The sequence below is a fragment of the Ciconia boyciana genome, chromosome 11 (genome assembly GCF_034638445.1).
Source record: "Ciconia boyciana chromosome 11, ASM3463844v1, whole genome shotgun sequence".
Lineage (NCBI taxonomy): Eukaryota > Metazoa > Chordata > Aves > Ciconiiformes > Ciconiidae > Ciconia > Ciconia boyciana.
The window spans coordinates 22948784-22966331 of record NC_132944.1 but is presented as its reverse complement, the minus strand read 5'-3'; the positions used below and the strand labels follow the sequence as shown (position 1 = coordinate 22966331).

The 17548-nt window shown below is 38.4% G+C and overlaps 2 protein-coding genes across 3 annotated transcripts in view; one reads left to right on the top strand and one right to left on the bottom strand.

Annotated features, from left to right (window-relative positions):
- Nucleotides 1-460: 460 nt before the first annotated feature.
- Nucleotides 461-9892, bottom strand: HESX1 (HESX homeobox 1). 2 transcript variants are annotated; one of them, XM_072876409.1, is made up of 5 exons: nt 9609-9892; nt 2394-7269; nt 2079-2284; nt 1667-1768; nt 461-700 (listed from the first exon to the last, which is right to left on the bottom strand). In XM_072876409.1, exons 2-5 carry the CDS (start codon nt 2605-2607, stop codon nt 602-604), a joined length of 621 nt encoding a protein of 206 aa, XP_072732510.1. In that variant the 5' UTR covers nt 2608-7269; nt 9609-9892; the 3' UTR covers nt 461-601. The 2 variants fall into 2 exon arrangements, with proteins under 2 accessions (XP_072732510.1, XP_072732511.1); XM_072876410.1 differs by having other exon boundaries at nt 2079-2158.
- Nucleotides 9893-10050: 158 nt separating this feature from the next.
- The window catches only part of APPL1 (adaptor protein, phosphotyrosine interacting with PH domain and leucine zipper 1), a 28139-nt gene continuing 20641 nt past the window's right edge, over nt 10051-17548 (top strand). The window contains exons 1-3 of the mRNA XM_072875711.1: nt 10051-10180; nt 14996-15094; nt 16349-16408. Coding sequence (XP_072731812.1) covers nt 10127-10180; nt 14996-15094; nt 16349-16408 — 213 coding nt within the window. The 5' untranslated portion in view covers nt 10051-10126. The remainder of the gene's footprint in view (nt 10181-14995; nt 15095-16348; nt 16409-17548) is intronic.

Below are 17548 nucleotides of genomic sequence, written 5' to 3'. Positions count from 1 at the left end.
AAATTAATTAAAATATGGTATTAAGAAAAGATTTATAATTTTCAGCTTCTTTTAACCAAACAATTGTTCAAACTGAACAGTCAGTTGAATACTAGCCCTTCCATTTGAGATACCTTTTACTAAAAATTATCTTCTTTATGAAAACTATCATACTCTTTATAAATAGACTATTTAAACTCCAATGTAACGCACAATCTGTTTCAGGTAGCAAAATCTATTTTGCGTATTTCAGACTTTAAACAGACTTTTTTTAAAACCATGAAGCTTTGTTAAGTTGTCTTCAGTTAAGCTGCAGTAATTCATACTAGCTGAAAATTGTGTGCAACCTAGGGTTTGGATTTTTTTTTTAACTGCAAAAATATCTAAGTTTTTCTGAAAATACTTATTAAAAGATACAGGAAAAGTTCACTTTTTCCGCAAAAAGTAGATTATAATAATACTTTAAGTATTTACAGTTTATTTGAATGAATATTATTATAATCTTTCAAATCTGAGGATTAAATCATAATTAATATATCAGCATTACTTAATACAAGTTCTGAAAATTCCACTAATTCTTCATGTTCTATTGTAGTACCGTAACAGCAAACCATCCTTTTTTCTACTCTAGCAGGCTGGAGGTGAAAGTATTTTTCACCATTAGAAACTGAGATTCTCGGTGTGATCTTTTCAGCTTTGCACGACGGTTCTGGAACCAGATCTAAAATTGAGAGAAAAGGCATGGTTTTCAGAAATAGAGCACTGTAAGCAGAATAAGCTTTGAAACTTAAAAATATTCACACAGCTTTACAGTATTTTGTATAACAACAGTAGTTTGGAAGTTCAATACAAATTTAAAAGCTGCAGATGATGGCATGTAGCAATAATTTTAACACCACAGACGAAGAAAATAATACCTCCAGCTTAACTGGAAAGTGAGGACTAGCTTCACTGTAATTAATATAAAAGCTAATATTAACTTCAGTGACACTGAATCAGACCCTGGAAGATCCTGAGCATCTGGAATTCATACACAAGTCTTAAGGTGTTATTTCTTCAGCTGCTTAATCAATCTCAGCATCAAGCTTCCCATCAACCCCAATATAAGACTTGCATCAAAAGCTTAATAAACATCAAGGTGAGGCCCAAATTCTAATGTTTATGGTATGCTTCTTATCACATTGGAGTACCTGGAAATCAATAATTAGAATCCCTGAGTAGATTTTGCCTTTGGCCAGATGAAGACTTAGGCTCAAACATTGGTTTAACACATGTATGCTCTACTGACAGTCTCACAAAACACTCAGACATTCATATAAATTATTTCAATATTTGTTTCAAATTTGTTTTTCAAATATGGTGACAAGCAGAATATAAACATGATTTTAAAACGTGGAAGCAAATGATCAAGTTCTGCACATGATAACTAGAGACTAACAGCAGATATCATGGAAAGATTATAATGATGAATACCTCATCAACACTATGAAAGAAGGTTTAAGATTTCGGAAGGAATTCAATGGCTTCCATTTCACAAATCATCGAAGGCATACCACACATATACATGTACATTGTTTTAAATTGAGATTATTAAAATTATTGCTATTGCTGTCAAACTACTAATTTATATAACCAGACAGTACATATAGATGAAATTACAGAAAAGTTCACATAAATTTTTAATTACCTGGATCCTGTCTTCATCTAAATCTAATTTGCGAGCTAGCTCTTCTCTAATATCAATGCCAGGGTAGGAGTTCATTTTAAAAACATTTTCCAAGACTTCAATCTGAGGAGATTAAAACACACTTGTTGAATAGTTGTCACTACCTCCATAGGAGTAATAAAGAAAATAAATACAAAAACCAGTTTAGTTTGTTCAATAGAGACTTCTGAGCAGTGTTTGCACAATTCTGATTCCATGCATAGACGCAGGTCTGCTGAAGTTACCAACATTACTGTTAGTTTACACTAGTTTCTGATTACGTTTCTCTCTGCAGAGGTACATCATACTGAATTAGTCAGCTGTTACAGGCTTCTACCAACATTTTACTAAACTACATCGTTATTCATTTATTAAATACCAAGAAAATCCCTACCTGGTTTCTAGTGAATGCAGTTCTTGGTCTTCTACCTCTGTACCAGCTCAATTCTCGTTTGAAAGATAGCCTTTCAGTGACTGAAAAATATTTTTCACATTTCAAAACTTTTTCCTCTTGCACTGGATTACTGTTAGCATGAAATAATGGATTTTCATAGCAAACAACAGGGATTTGCAGATGAGGATTACTGTCATCACCTAAAACTAGAAAAAGCAGAGCTTCGATTTACGGGTTTTCAGTAGAAACACGAAAATACATACATTTTTAAAGGAGTAAAAGCTTGAGAGGTTACAAAACAGACTGCTGACTTACCCAAGTTGGTGCATGCATCCATCCACGGTCTGTGAGGTTTCACAGCTGGAATGACATCTTTTTTCTGCTCCAGTCCCAAAATACTTTCAATGGAAAATGAGCACTGTGTGGTTTTATTTTCGACAAAACCAGACACTTTCCGAAGATTCTGAGACACTGATGTATTAGCACCACATAGTGATGTACTTGCCATGCTTTCACCTTCAGCCAGCATAGCATGTATACTGTACTTGCATTTCCCCACAAGTCCTCCTTATAGCTATGTTGACAAGGGGGTTGGATTTGCAACGTCATTAATTAAATCTTTTATTAGAAAGTTTTAGCATGTCAATGAAAACTCTCCCACCAAGAGGCACGAGGAGTTAATTGTTTATTTGTTTGCAAGTAATTAGCAACTAATGGTGACACTAGGGGGGCCACCAAGAGGGACAAAAAGTGTTATCTCTCCTAACCAGAACATCGACTTAACTTTCTCAAAAGAAGCTGTGCACAAATATAGTACTTCTCTTTTATTTGAAATCATTAATGTATAAAATCAGTTTTTTAAAAAAACTTTATACTCTAATAGACTCCACTTACCTAAACATAGCAGCACGATAGGAAACCAGTCAAGTAATAAGTAATCTCATTTAAGCGAATTTCCTTCCAAGAAAATTTAAAAAATAATCTCTTAATGCTATTAGGGTAATCCCGATGAAAATGCCTCTGTTTTTTCATATGCATATGTAATGGTGAACGTGGTCAATAAAACAACAATAGCTTTTGGCATAAGGCACTGTGCAGTGGGTTGGCAATGTTGTCAAAGCTCAGTGTAATTGCCTTCCAAGTGCCTGGATTAGTTAACAGGAACAGTTGCACCAACTATTTTAAATAATTCATGCATTCATTTTTCTTATTAAAATAACTTTGTGCAGCTTTTTTGAAACATACCATATGTGATATTTCCTGATCATTCTTTACAACATAAAAACAAAACTTAAAGTAATAGAGGCAGTACACTCAAATTTACTGGTTTAAAAACATCCTTTTACTGCTAGATGTTCCTCCCTTCTTGTAGGTTTATAACCAATAGAAGTTTATTTAAATCCTAGAGAGTGAACACTTAAAAGGACCAAAACCCAGGAGTAATGGAGAGAAAGGAGGTGAACGTTTTGTAATGAAGTTCAAGGCTTTAAAACCGAATTTTGATTTCATTTATTATAAAGAAAGTACCAACTATAACATTTTTATATTCAAGGTCATCTGTCAGCTACACAGCAGTTTACATGTCACATGTTCAAAACCAGCTTTTGGTTCAGGATAACCTCTCTACAGAGATTCCTCCTTTTCTTATTCTGGGCAAAGCTTTATTTTAGAACATGCGAAAATTAAAACAATATTTTAATTTCAGGATGCAAAAGTAACCCCTCTTAAATAAAACTTCTAATTTGGAGCACACGAGCACATAGGACTGTGTGCTTTTAGAGGAAAAATCTGGCCTTTTATTTTTTCTTGTTTTACCGTTTTCTCAGCGTCATTTATTCTGTGTAATCAGTCACATTCACATGGCTAACAACTAATATTAAGGAAATAAACAGTACCTCCACTTTGATTTTCTGTACAGTTGTAAACAACCCAAGATTAATCTTCAGGAATAGACAGAAGCAGGAAAATTGCTAAGGAAATGGCAGAGTATGGAATTGACAATACTGTGCGGAGGGAGATTCTACAGAGAAAAATGCAATCCCTATCTAGCTTTATATCAGAAAGACGTTCAGCTGAAGAATGTTGACTTACTGGACTGACTTTGTGTTGTGCAATGAGATTGTTGTCAAACCAAACTATCAAGAAGAGTGACAATTCAAGAAGTGATCTTACCAAGGACACCTTATCAGCATGTATCAATGGATCTTGAAGTGGCATCAGTATAACTGCAATGACAACCTGCAAGCTAAGCTCCAACCATTATTTAACAGCCCTGGCAACCACGAAGTGTAGACATATAAAAAAGCCGTAAGGACCTATGTATGAAACCACTGCTTGCTGGAGTATTTGGTGAACTAGAGGTCAGTGGGAAGCAGTGTTAAGCAAGAGCCTTACAGCCCTTTATTTTTCAGTACAGCTGTTCCCAACAAGGCAACCTATGACCTTAACAAAGCAACAGGACTCCTTCTTGACTGCAGGCAGTTATTTTGAGTATTCAGACTTCACACCAGGTCCAGAGGTTACTAAAGAGATAATGCAAAGCCTCTTACATAGCAGTGATTGGTAGATGAGCTTTCTGCCTCTACAGTCTCTACATGGAACACCAGGTTTTTTAATAAAAAATTCCCACAAAACACATTAAGTCAAAAAGAAAACAATGCATCTCCTTCTGTACTGAATTTGGAGCTGCTTACCAATTTCTCTATCCCAAAGAGGTGAAAAGCATGATCACTGATAGAGAGACAGCTCTTGAATCCAGAAACTAATGTGGACTTCAATAATACAAAAAACCTCTTAATGATTATAATATAAATAGCTAGTTTCCAAATACAGCCCACTATTTTTTTTTTTAAAGAACTTAAAAATACCAAGACAAGCACTGATACAAAACACATTTCAGAAAATATTTATTTCTCCTGGATGAATATGAATGAAATTAACCTGAGCCACACAGCTGAGACTCAGATTACCACATACTTCAAGTCCCTAAGTGGTAAATACCTTCACAGGAGTTCTCTTCAGGAAGCTATTGAGAACTATCAATGAAGACAGCCATATTGGTGGTAAGAGAGACATTTATGAGAGGCACGTATCTTCCCAAAGCTAACCATTAAGTTAACCAAGTAATTCTAACTTATTTTTGGTCTCTCCGAGATTGTGGAAGATGGAAAAAACCTTTTTCAGGGTAGTCTGCTTTTAACTCCTAATTGGAAACACTCATTCTTTCAGGGTTTTTTAATGACTTTTCAGGGAAAAGATACCTTGGTAGCTCTCAAAAACAATATTCATAGAATAGGCTAAAACCAGTGAACTCATTCACTAGGCACAGGTCAGAAGCTCATCAAATACTGCCATCTGGTGCCGTTAAGTTCGTTCAGCAATGTTACCCAAGTAAGAAACTGTGTTATTATTAAAATAATCATATTACATTAATTCGCTCAATGTTGAATTGAATCAGACCTGGTGATGCAATGCGGTCACTGAAACATCAACAGTCTTGTTTTTAAACAGAGATCATGGCTGCAACTGCATTTAGGAACAGGATGCACCAATTCAGAAGGTCACAAGGTAGATGCTCACACTTGCCCTTTAATTTCTGAGAAATTCAGTGACAATGAAACACCATATATCTAAGAGACCTTTATGATGCTAATGCAGCTCCACATAACTGTTTATAAAAATTTCACAAGAAAAGAGAACTTATTCTAAAGATAAGAAGTCTGCATTATACCAAAACCCCATTATATCCCTGGATGTGTTCAAGGTCAGGTTGGAGGGACTTTGAGCAACCTCATCCAGTGACAGGTGTCCCAAAGGGGGGTTGGAACTAGATGATCTTTAAAGGACCCTTCCAACCCAAACCATTCTATGAATCTAAAACAACACACATGTAGAGGTAAATCTACTGGGAAGTCTGGCTGAGAGTCTAGCATTCAAATGGTGCTAGATTTCTTTGAACAGAAGCTTGCTTAGTTGTAGAAGAATGCTATTTGTTATTAAGATAAACAGTCAACAAACCTTTCTGTAAGAAATGAGGATAAAAATATTTTTTCCACAGGGCAGTAAACATAAAGTTTTAGATCCAAGAATATCTGATAGTAAAGAACCAAATTAAATTTCTAGGAATTCCCACTGAAAGTGTAAATAGACCTTGAGCCTTCACTCAAAAACTGTATTTCATTATTTTGGCCCATTGTAAATGATCAATACTTCCCTTGCAACCCCTATGAAGTTACCTATAGAGTTTTAGTTAAATACCGTTGTAGGGGCAATTAGAGCAACACAACAAACATTAAGTTGAAAATCCTAAGTAATCAATAATAGGAGAAATCAATGCTCCTTGGATATGCAAATCCAATCCTCTTACAGCATCACATACTTGATGAGGTTGCAAACTAATCTCCCTTTCAGATTTTGCACCACTGTTTTTTGCCCAGCGACAGTAGAGTTCATCTGTTTAGTAGATGAAGCTCTTGTTCTTCAGAGAAATGAAGCCTCTGAAGACTCTTTTTATACCAGCTGAAGAGACCACACCAAGAGTTCTTGGTGGCTTTGGTCTGAAACCCCAATGCTTACTGTTGCAACCTTTTGCCATTGTCACCCATTGCTACTCCACTGCCAGGTCACCTTTCACAATAGCCTGTGCAGTATTTTCAGCTTTTTAAAAAGGTATAAATGGTATATGTAATCTTTCTTGATTACTTATCACACTCAAAAAAATTGCCTTTCATCTCACCCTTACCATGGCTTCTTTACCCAATTGCACCAGTATTTCACCACCTCAGATATTCTGCTGCATGTAGCTCCCTTTCAAATGTGTTTTGAACGTGAACAACAAAGATTATATTCAAAGCCAACTTCAAAACTCAAAAGTTCTTCTTTTTTAGGCAAGAATACCTCAAAACTCTAACACCAGTTTTCACCAGACATGACTAAAAGCAGTTAGCGATTTCTTGGCTGAAGTAAAAGCTATTTTGACCCAGGCAGATTAAGTGAACACAGATAAATTCAAGGTAAATCCAAGGGTGGCACTAGGAAGAGTCTGAGAAACAGTGTGTTAAACACTGTGTAGCATGCAAATAAAGCCTACCTTATCCACTCAGCTACTTTCACCCTCCAGCAGAGGCAAAATGTTCTCTCCATTAGGGGACACATCTGGAATCCTCTAAAGACCTGTTGGCTGCTCTTCTCCCTGTTTACATAGTGCCAAGTGTTAGTTCCCCACATTTTTAAGGCCTCTTAGTAAGTATTTTGCAGAAAGAACAACAACAAAAAACAAAACACACACACCCCCCCCCAAGTCCAAAAACCCAAACAAACAAATAAAAAAATCACACTAACAAAAAGCTTACAATGCTGAAAAAAGTTTAACACTAAACCCACACTTATTAGAGGGTTCAGAGGGATTCTTCAATTCATTACTATCGAACCTCATCTGTTGTCAGATTTGTATCGCAAAACTTTTGGATGCCTTGTAACATTTGTAAAAAATGTACACAAAAGGTAAGAACAGGACTAGTAATATCTTACAGAATGTTCCAACATAAGGGATCTATTTAGAAAGCTGACTACTAATTCAAAGAAGCCCTGGTATACTACAAAATTATTAGAAAGGCCCCCCTCTTGCTACTAAAGCAAACTGAATCATTAAACTGAATCTCTAAGATCAACAGAAACAAGACACAGTTTTATGCTACATGCCAGCTGAGATACCAAAGCACATTTCTACATATTAAAAATATGTTTGTTAGCGTTTTGGTTTTTCTTCTACAAAACATTTAATTCTCAAAGAGCTGTTCTCTATTCATAGCAGCTCAAGAAATGTGGGGGTTTTTTTCCTTTGCCATTTACAGCTGTAAATATAGAAAGCTAACTAAAACCAATTCCGTTTAAAATTACCACCTTCCCGAATTCTGCTAGGGAAATGCATCTTATTGTACAAAACAGAGAACATTTCTTATAGAAGACCACTGTAAAACTTAGTCACAAGTCTGATCTCAAAACCAGAGCTAGGCACATATAAGCTATGCACATATATATAGGTCATGAACCAACATCAGTGTTCTGTCACACAATAATTACAGATACAGGACTTAGTCTTTAAAACCCCTTGTAAGGTAAGTCTGTATTATCACCCACATATGACAGGGAAAGAGAGAAGTGGTGTGACTTGCTTCAGTCAGGTGAGTCACCAGCTGAGCTGGTAAATGAACTGACTGAACCCCACTGCAACTTTGAAATTTCCTCACCAGTCCCTACAGAAAACCCCCCACCTCAAAAATCTTCTTTTGTAATTTAATACTAGCCTTTTCCATATCTGCTTTTAAAGGTAAAACATGATCTGATACAAAATAAAGCAAGACTTTAGAAAGACCGCACAATAGTTAATCATTTGCTCCGCTGGATGACTTTGTATACTTTCTAATCTGGTTTTATATTAAGTTCACCTGGCCTCAAAAAGGCAAAACCAGCAAGGGAACAGCCTCTTTTTTTTTAAGGTGTAATAATAAATGTATCTAAAAAGTTACTGATCATCTATTAAAATGCAGAAATGAAATATCATCAAGTAATTTCAGAGTTGAACCAGTTTGCACATTCAAATATGCTGTACAAGTTGGTTTTGCTTTTGTTAGCTTTAAGAGCAAGGATTTTATGCAGTCTCTTATTTGACACACAGTATATTTTAATCTGGTTTTAAATGAAAGGAAATTTAGATGGATATTCTTGATTAGCAATTTGTACACAGTCAACGTCTCCTAAGAGACCTACTTTTAAAATATGAATTGCTTAACCTGCAGGAATAATTTAAAGTACGATAACTTTGGTCAAAACATACCAATCACAAAGGACAATTCAAGAATATGCTCTTTTTTAAAGAGTGCACAATGAGCTGGTTCAATTCCAGCAAGCCCTCACAGCAGTTTTAAGCATTTAAAATTGGCCACCAACCTATAGAACCAAGCTTACCCAATCTAAGGCAGTAGGGTGCCCATTAGGACTGATTATACCCTTGCTCCTGAAGGGGAAAAATTGTGGTCAGCAATGTTTTTGGTTTTTTAAGACACAAGCAGGAACACCAGGTCCTCAGCTGAAGCTATCACTTGGTAACAAAAACCCCTAGGTAGTTAGGGATAGGAATACTTTATTGATAAAAGCCCTGGTGGATGGTGGAGACAGACATGACAGGGATAAAAGGAGACTTGTGAAAAGGGATGCTCCAGGTAACGGCAAAAGACTGCAAAAGATGCTTCCATCATGACTGGGACACTACAGCATTAGTCCCACCGGGGTTTTGCCCCCAAGAGAATTGCCTATCTGTTCTGAGGAGACAGCAACAGCCAGAACAAACCGGGCTAGGAAGACATACTGATTTGTTGCAGAGAGCGTGTAACTGCAGACGCAAAAAGAAAAGAAAAAAGTTTGCTTGCTTTTCCCCAGTAACTTCGCTTGACAGCCATCATCTGCCCGCGGCACCGCTGGACAGACACCTCAGCGTGGAAACGTCCCTCTCTGTCTCCGCTCCCCACTCACCTCCCCGAACCAGGGGCGGCCCGACGCAGCGGGTGACGGGGCACCCTCCCGAGAGGCGGGAGCCGCTCTGCGCGCCAGAAGGCCCCTCTTCCCCGCTCCCCGTTTCACTGACAGGGAGAAGCACCGCGCCGCTGGCCCGGCGGACGCGCTTTCCGCGCCCGCCCCCCCCCAAGGGGGAGCGCGGGGCCACAACACGAGCCCCTCCCGCCAGGGCGAGGGCGGGAACAGAAGAGCAGAGCCGCGCGCCCACGCAGAGGCGCGACGCACCTCACGGCACCAACAGCCCCACGCGTGCCTGTAGGCAAACAGATGGACCCGCTCACCAATAACAAGCTGGGCAAGCTGGGGAGAAGAACCAATAGAAAGGCCAAGCGCGCAGCGGGGGGGCGGGACATCCGGCGCGAAGCGGGGCGGGGGCGCCTGTGTTGTGACTGGAGGGAGGGGGAGGGGTCCAGTCAGCTGGGCGCGCTGAGGGGTGCGGGAGCTGCAGCGGCGCAGAGTCAGCCCCGGCGGCCGCCATGCCCGGCATCGACAAGCTCCCCATCGAGGAGACGCTGGAAGACAGCCCCCAGGTGAGAGAGGCGCGACGCAGCCCGGTGGGTGGAGGACAGATCGGGCCCAACCCGTGGGCGCCGGGCCTAGCGCTGGTCCCTTGTCGCTCCCTCCCCCGGTATTCCCTCGGGGAGACGTTGGAGAGCCTCGGCGGCGGCCGCGAGGGAGGGGGAAGCCCTCCCCGGCAGCGGGGCAGGGCCGCTGCGTGCATGGCCGGCTGCCTTCCCAGCCTCCTCGCCCTTGTGGCGTGGCAGGGGCTCGGGGCCGGGAGTCGCGGCTCTCAGGCTGTCAGCTTCGGCGCTGCCCCCTGCGAGGTGCCGCCCCAGCCTCCCGGCGCCTTCTTCCCGCTCGCACCCCCGCGTCCTCTCGGAAGTCCTGCGGGCCGGTGCGCCGTGTGTAGAGCAGCGAGCTTGGTAGCGATTTTCCAGAAGTACTGCGCTTCGGCATCGGGCGTCAGGGTAGTGGCTTGCTGTGACTCCCTTACTTCCCCACCCCCGCATTTACATTAATGACTTATTTTGGAGACCTCGTGTTGACAAAAGCCGCCTTCATTCTCAAGACGATTTTTCTTATCTTTGTGTTTTACTAAAATCACATTAAGGCTTAATAGATACGCATGAAAAGCAGTTATTGGATGAGGTTATCGTGGCGGCTGTTAATGCTGTGCGTAGGTGGGAAACGCATGGTGCTGAGAGGCCTTTAATTGCTGTGGTATCTTCACTTCCATTTCGGCTGCTTGATCTTTGTCGGTGATGCCATTTATTGCATTGGCATTTCTTCATACTACTATTAAGCAGGAAATGCTTTATTCAATTGCACTGGTTTCTCTTGCTGTCAGCAACAACAGCAAGTACTTCGTACTGCTCTTCCTAGACATAAAAAAAAAAGTTGACAATATATTTTCTTTTATTGCAGCCTTTTGAGTTAAGGTCCTTGTTTTGCTGCATTGTATATGTAGATGAGCAAGACTTCCTATAGTGCACATGCATTGGTGGTTTTGATTCCTCAACCACAGGACAAGAAACTTTCACTTGCTTAATGGGGAATTTTAACCCCTAAAATGACAACCATTTGAACAAATCTACATCACGTGGAGGGACGACTTAAAAAAGGCAACAGAAGGCGGCCATGCAGATAGTGTACCATTGCTTGCCAAAGGACAGTGCCCCATATAGCTCAAATCCTAGATGTTAGATGAGATCTAGCCTGTAGTACGATCTCTGGCCCCAGAGACTAAACCTGATGTACTCTCATGAAGAGGAAAAATTTTTGAAAGTGTTATAATAATAGTAATTTAACAGAATTACCTCTTGAAGGTCTATTCTCAGTATAGAGAAGTCAGAACTATTCATATTTATAAGAAATGTCAAATGTGAGATAAACTTAGGATCCTTAAAAAGTGGGATGTAGGGGTTTTTTTCCAAGCACTTAAGACTGCCATGTCATTTGGGAAGCAAATGCAAAAAAGTTACATATTGGAACATAATTATAAATTCTACAATCTTTCATTTGAAGTTATTTGTGATACAGACTAGCAAAGCCTAACTCAGCCCAATGAGTTTGGTGTGCGTAAACTATTAGATTTGCTGATATCTTCTTCTGTTTTAGGTACAAAATTTTACATCTTTCATTCAACCTAATATTTCAGGTGAATTCTGGGCAACCACCTCTTAGAAGAACATAACTAGGACTAGAACATAACTAGTAGTCTTCTATTACATTAGTTCATTTCTGTTATTTTGAACTCAGAGCAATGAAAATTGCAACAAATGTTGCTTGAAGAAAGAAGCCTTGCCTTCTTTAGGAGTTGCCATGACTTTCTGATTGATGTGTTTATGCTGTAATATTGAAAAAGATCATCAGCCTAGGTGAGTGTTTAGTGCTGAACTGGAGTTTTGCACCTTTAGACATGTTTCAGACACTAACTTTAGGTATATAAACATCATATCAAACTTATTTTGCATCTGAGGGAAGGAAAGGCTTTTCTAAAATGGCAAAAACCATTCATTTCCTCTTGTTGCAGGATAAAAATCTAACCACTGTGTTTTTAGATGGAAACCAAATACCAAGTTTACATTGTCTTTTGCTGTGCAAAGCAGTGCAACTTAAATATTAACTTAGGGACGTATACTACACACATACTCAGTGTTTATATATATATTTAGAGAGAGTTTCTGTTCAGACTTATTTGCATTCCTGAAGCATTGCACAATAAAAAAGCCAAGATACTTGATAGTACAGGCTCTATCTCATGTCTATCATATCTCATGTCATATCTCGTGTCTCATCACTTACACTACAATACATAAGATGATATAGAATGCTTAACAATTCACTGACTTCTAACTAGGTGGTTTCTTTGTGCAACTTGTCACTGGTAGTTTCTAGTGCACCTGCTCATATATATGGGACGAAAGCATCTTAAAGAACATGCAAAATTATGCAAAGTTTTACTAGAAACATGAGTAAACAATTGCTCTAATTTTTTGCTAAGCAATAGTCTGCCATAACTCGTTTACAGTTTCAGGTTATTTTCTTTCCATTAATATCATACAGTGTCAGTTTGAAGTCCAGACATCAGTAACTGATAATTTTACCATGAAACATAGAAATGCTTTTATTCTTCCATGTTCAGTTTTAAAGAGTAAACATAATCCATAAACCTTACATGATATTCCTTTAAAATTACAAGTTCAGGTTTATTTATGTTCAAATTTATTAATGTTCAGATTTAAAGGTCATGAGTTTATAATTCAGTGGTTATGGTACTATGTAATTTTTTCTTTTGCATTCTTTCATGTGTTTCTCCTTTAATGAGAGAGTCACAGCCATTAGGATGACACATGTTGCCACACCTGGCAAACATTTGAGTTCTCCAACTCCTTCCTCCTCTACCCCCCTTTTCCACTTGTTTTATAAATGAGAACCACCATTAAAGGGATTTATTGTGTTGATGATGCTGTTTGATTACTTTTTTTTTTTAAATTTAAGTATCTTGTAGGCTTTATATGCTATGATCATATTTGTGAGACAACCAGGCATCTAATTCAAGTTAAATAAAATAATTTCATGTCAAAAGAATGGTCAAATAATATACTTTATACAAGTTTAATATGTACTCCTTGATTATCATTAAAAGCAGAAAATCAGAAAAGTAGCTGAAAAAGACACCCATGTTTCAAGGGGAGATGGACTAAAGTCTAAGTCATTTCAAGACAAGTCTTCGACATAGCAAGAACTCCTCATAATAAAGCCCCACAATTCATAGGCAGTGCGATCCAGTGCTTTTCACTAATCTCATCAGAGGCTTTCCTGATGTCCGGACTTGTTGTGTCAGTCTTTTGTTCTTTTCCCAGATCCCGTAAGTTCCTTCCCTTCCTCTTTGAGGACAGTACACTTATTTAGCCTAGGGAAGACTAAGAAAGAGAATTTCCAATTTCAAGTATTTAACAACCATAATTTTTGTGGGAAAAAAACAGTTATATCCTTAAAATTATTTCCATTTTCTGTCTGGACATTAATTTTAGTTAAATTAAACCTAAAACCAAAGCACAGTCCTCTTGCTAAAACGTTACTAGAGTTAAAGGGTTTATTTTGTGGGTCTTGCAAGCAATACTCCTGTTTCTACACCCAAGTGTCCCAACCCATATTTTAGATTAGGAAAAGCAAATGTAGCCTGTGCAGAGTTATAGGTACATTCTCTGCTGCCTTCCCTTTTGGGTTTTCGTCTTGGTGGAAGGAAGCTTTCGATATCCTCATGGTGAGAAGTAACATTGCTTCCAAGTGCAAAAAGGATGCAAGAACGCTGAGTCAGCATCTCATTTAAGCTTAAGGGCAAATTATGCCCGAGCAACCTGATTGCCTTCTCATCCAGAGTCAGTCATTTCATCACAGGGAAGAGCAGTGGATGTCGTTTACCTTGACTTAAGCAAGGATTGTGACACAGTCTCTGGTGTCATCCTTCTGGCCGAAATGGAGAGGTATGGATGGTGACCTGGGTGGAAAAACTGGCTGGTTGGGCTTAAGTTGGGCTTAAAGAATAGTGATCAGTGTTTTGAAGTCTAATAGGTGGACAGTGAAAAAGAGGTTGATTTTGAGGTGGATACTGTTAAGCACCTTCATCAGTGATGTGGGCAGTGCAATAGGATGCATAGTCATCAAGCTTGTGGGTGACACCAGCTAAGGAACAGATTGACAAGCTGGGGTAAGGACAAAAGGACAGACCTTTCCACTCCCTTTTACCGTGGAGTGGTGAGGGGGAGAAACATGTATCTTAAGAACAACAAGGTGTAGGTTGTACTGTTTTGGTTTGGTTTGGCTTTTAGCACCTCAGCCTTTTGATCACAGAGTTGACTGGTTTTGCACAGGTGAATTATAGGTCCAAGCACAGCCATCAGCTGTCTTCATGCAGGGTGGATAGTATCAGAATGCCACAGCCTTTGTGTCGGTCTTACTGCAGAAGCAATGCATATACCTGGCATGCTATTTAATACCAGTTGTCTTTACTCTTTTCCTTAAGGATGTACCATAGTGAGTCCAGTAGTTGCCCACAGTTCCAACTTTTTTATACACTTACCCATCTCCCTTGGTCCTTTCCTTTCTGAAAATGTACTTAGCCTGGAGAGAGGCTGGCAGTAGGAGTGAGGCTGAGCTTGGATATCTTTAAGATTCTCTGGCATGCAACATGTATCATTCTTGTAAACAGTGTTGGAGGGTTTATAAACTTTTTAGTAATGAAGCCTGAAACAATGCTATTTAACTTTGAAATTCTGTTACATTTAAATACTGCTTTGCTCACTTGACATGTTAGTGTTTCAGCTGTTTCACTTTTACAGACCCGATCTTTGCTGGGAGTATTTGAAGAAGATGCTGCTGCAATTTCCAATTACATCAATCAGTTATTTCAAGCCATGCACAGAATATATGATGCACAGGTAGTGTTAATGAAATTCTTGAATGCTTTATAAAGCTTTTGAACCACATTTCATGTCTCTTGCTTTTTTTGAAAGTATTATAAGCGATATTTTTTTTAAACTTCCACATTTTTTAAATGGAAAAGCAAATGTAGCCTGTGCAGAGTTACAGGTACATTCTCTGCTGCCTTCCCTTTTGGGTTTTTGTCTTGGTGGAAGGAAGCTTTCGATATCCTCATGGTGAGAAGTAACATTGCTTCCAAGTGCAAAAAGGATGCAAGAATTTGCATGAACTTCCACATTTTTTAAATTTTTTAAATGTGGAAGTGAAATAAAATAAGAATTAAATGATTGTTTTTCTGTATGTTAGGGAGTGGTAAAGACTAAATTCTTGTGATTTCTTTTGCAACGGAATTTCTTATGACAAGTAAAAAGATTTTCTGGTCTTCTAGTATTTTTATTGTGTTTCCCAAGTGTTTCTAAAATCTTTCCCATCATGATCTTAGTGTGTATAATAGTATGTACCAAGTGGGAGATTATTTTTTACCCGCAATATACTCATGTTTCACTCATCATCTATAAGTAGCTGCACTTTTATGCCAAAGGCAGAATCTGTTTTGTGTGTTTTTCTGAACAACTGAGTATATGGCTGTATTTTTAATTTGTATATACTTGAACTGTTTGACTTTTTTACTGATTTGTTACTCTTGCTTTTCATATTTTTATTTTACTGTTGTTTTTACTTTAATGACTAGTGTGTTTATTGTAGGTTTGCTGCCATGTAGTTTTATTTTACTGCCTTTCTATTTAGCTTTTAATTTCTGTACTTTCTCCTTCAACTGCATTATGAAAGATGAAGTTGTTCCATACCATGAATCTGCTAATTAGGTCCTGTCTGTGTACAAGTACAAAGCAGTTTGTGACCAGGTAGCACTGAGGTTCATTGTAATCTTTTCTTTCCTTTACAGATAACAAATTCCTAATACTCAGTAACTAGGGCAGCTAATTTGAAATAATTAAATGCAAATATGCACTGCATAACATGGAAAATACAGAAATCGGTGCACATAGTACAGTACATAGTAACTTGGTGTTTGTAAACACTGATTACCTGTAACTCTCAGTAATGTTAGAGGAATGGATGCTTAGGTTTTCTGAAAATCTGTAGTCAGATTTTAAGTTCCCTGTCTGTAATAGTTTCCTCTTCAAATATGTGATTTTTTTAATATTAATTTAAACCAAAAAGTAACAAGCTTGTTTTTTTTTTTAAATCAGAATGAATTAAGTGCAGCAACTCATCTGACTTCAAAGCTTCTGAAGGAATATGAGAAACAGGTACTGTGTAAATCATGGTTGTCTTTGTGTGGTCAGGACTACGTATTTTTGTAGTCTTTTATATCCCAGAGCACAGCGTAGAATGTATTTAGGTTTGGTCTAGATAAAATGAACTGCTGTAGTTGGTGGCTCGAATCTTTGCCAAAAGAATCTACTGTCTTCATATCAGTTCTTCCAACTAAATCAGAATGAAGTTCCTCTTACCATGATGAATATTAGTAAGTTCTGGAATATTTTACTTTTGGATCAGTGTTTTGGGGGTTGCTTTTGTTTCGTAAACCTGTTTACTGTTAAGTGCTTTAATTTTACTAGTCACAAAGAGAAGAGATTGCATAGCAGTCTCCATTTAACAACCATGATTTACTCTTATTGTGAGAATAATTCCACCTCTGAAAGCGCGGACTGTGGAATTGGTAACTTCCTCCACTGCTAGCCTGTACTATGAAGGGTTTCCTACTTGTAGCTATGCTTCCGGGACCCCTTTTCTGAGATGCATGTTAAAACCAAAATGTCACTCCTTTTGAGAAGGCTGGCGCTCCCTGTCCTCATTCTCCACTTATTGAGATGAACTGGAAAAAGTACTATTTATGAATTATTTTGGTGTGGTGAGTCTTTCTAGAGGGGTGAAATGACACTTTATTTTTCCGTTGCTAGTTGTTACTAACGAATAGGTGTAGTGCAGATAGGATCAAAACCACACTGGTGCTGATCCAAAAGAATAGTGAGTATTCATACCTGCGAATATTCATCAGGAAGGGATGGAGAACAGAGAGATTTAGAATGTCTTTTTTAAAAAAAAAAAATTCTTATATTCCTAATGACAGACTGGAAATGCTGCTTAAGATGTCTGTGCACAGTCTGAATGGTAGCAGGAATTAAATTACTTCTGCTTTTTTTTTTTTTTTTTCAGAAGTAGCTGCAGTACTGTCATTTGAATTGTTTTAACATTGTTGATCAAATATCAAATTGACTTTAATGACAGAGCTATTTAATGAATTGCACCGTTTCTGCTGTTTTCCAGCAAAAACAGTTTTTGCAAAATCAAAATGAAAAGAACTAGCTTCAGATTAGAAGAATAAATTAGGACATGATATTCGTTAGCAGTTACGGATGTCAAAATATACACCAAACATCCTTATT

Coding starts and splice junctions, on each gene's coding strand:
- HESX1 (XM_072876409.1), bottom strand. CDS start 2,607: ATGCTGGCTGAAGGTGAAAGCATGGCAAGTACATCACTATGTGGTGCT. Junction 2,285..2,393: donor GGATGCATGCACCAACTTGG/GTAAGTCAGCAG, acceptor TGCTTTTTCTAG/TTTTAGGTGATGACAGTAAT. Junction 701..1,666: donor TAGATGAAGACAGGATCCAG/GTAATTAAAAAT, acceptor TCTCAATTTTAG/ATCTGGTTCCAGAACCGTCG.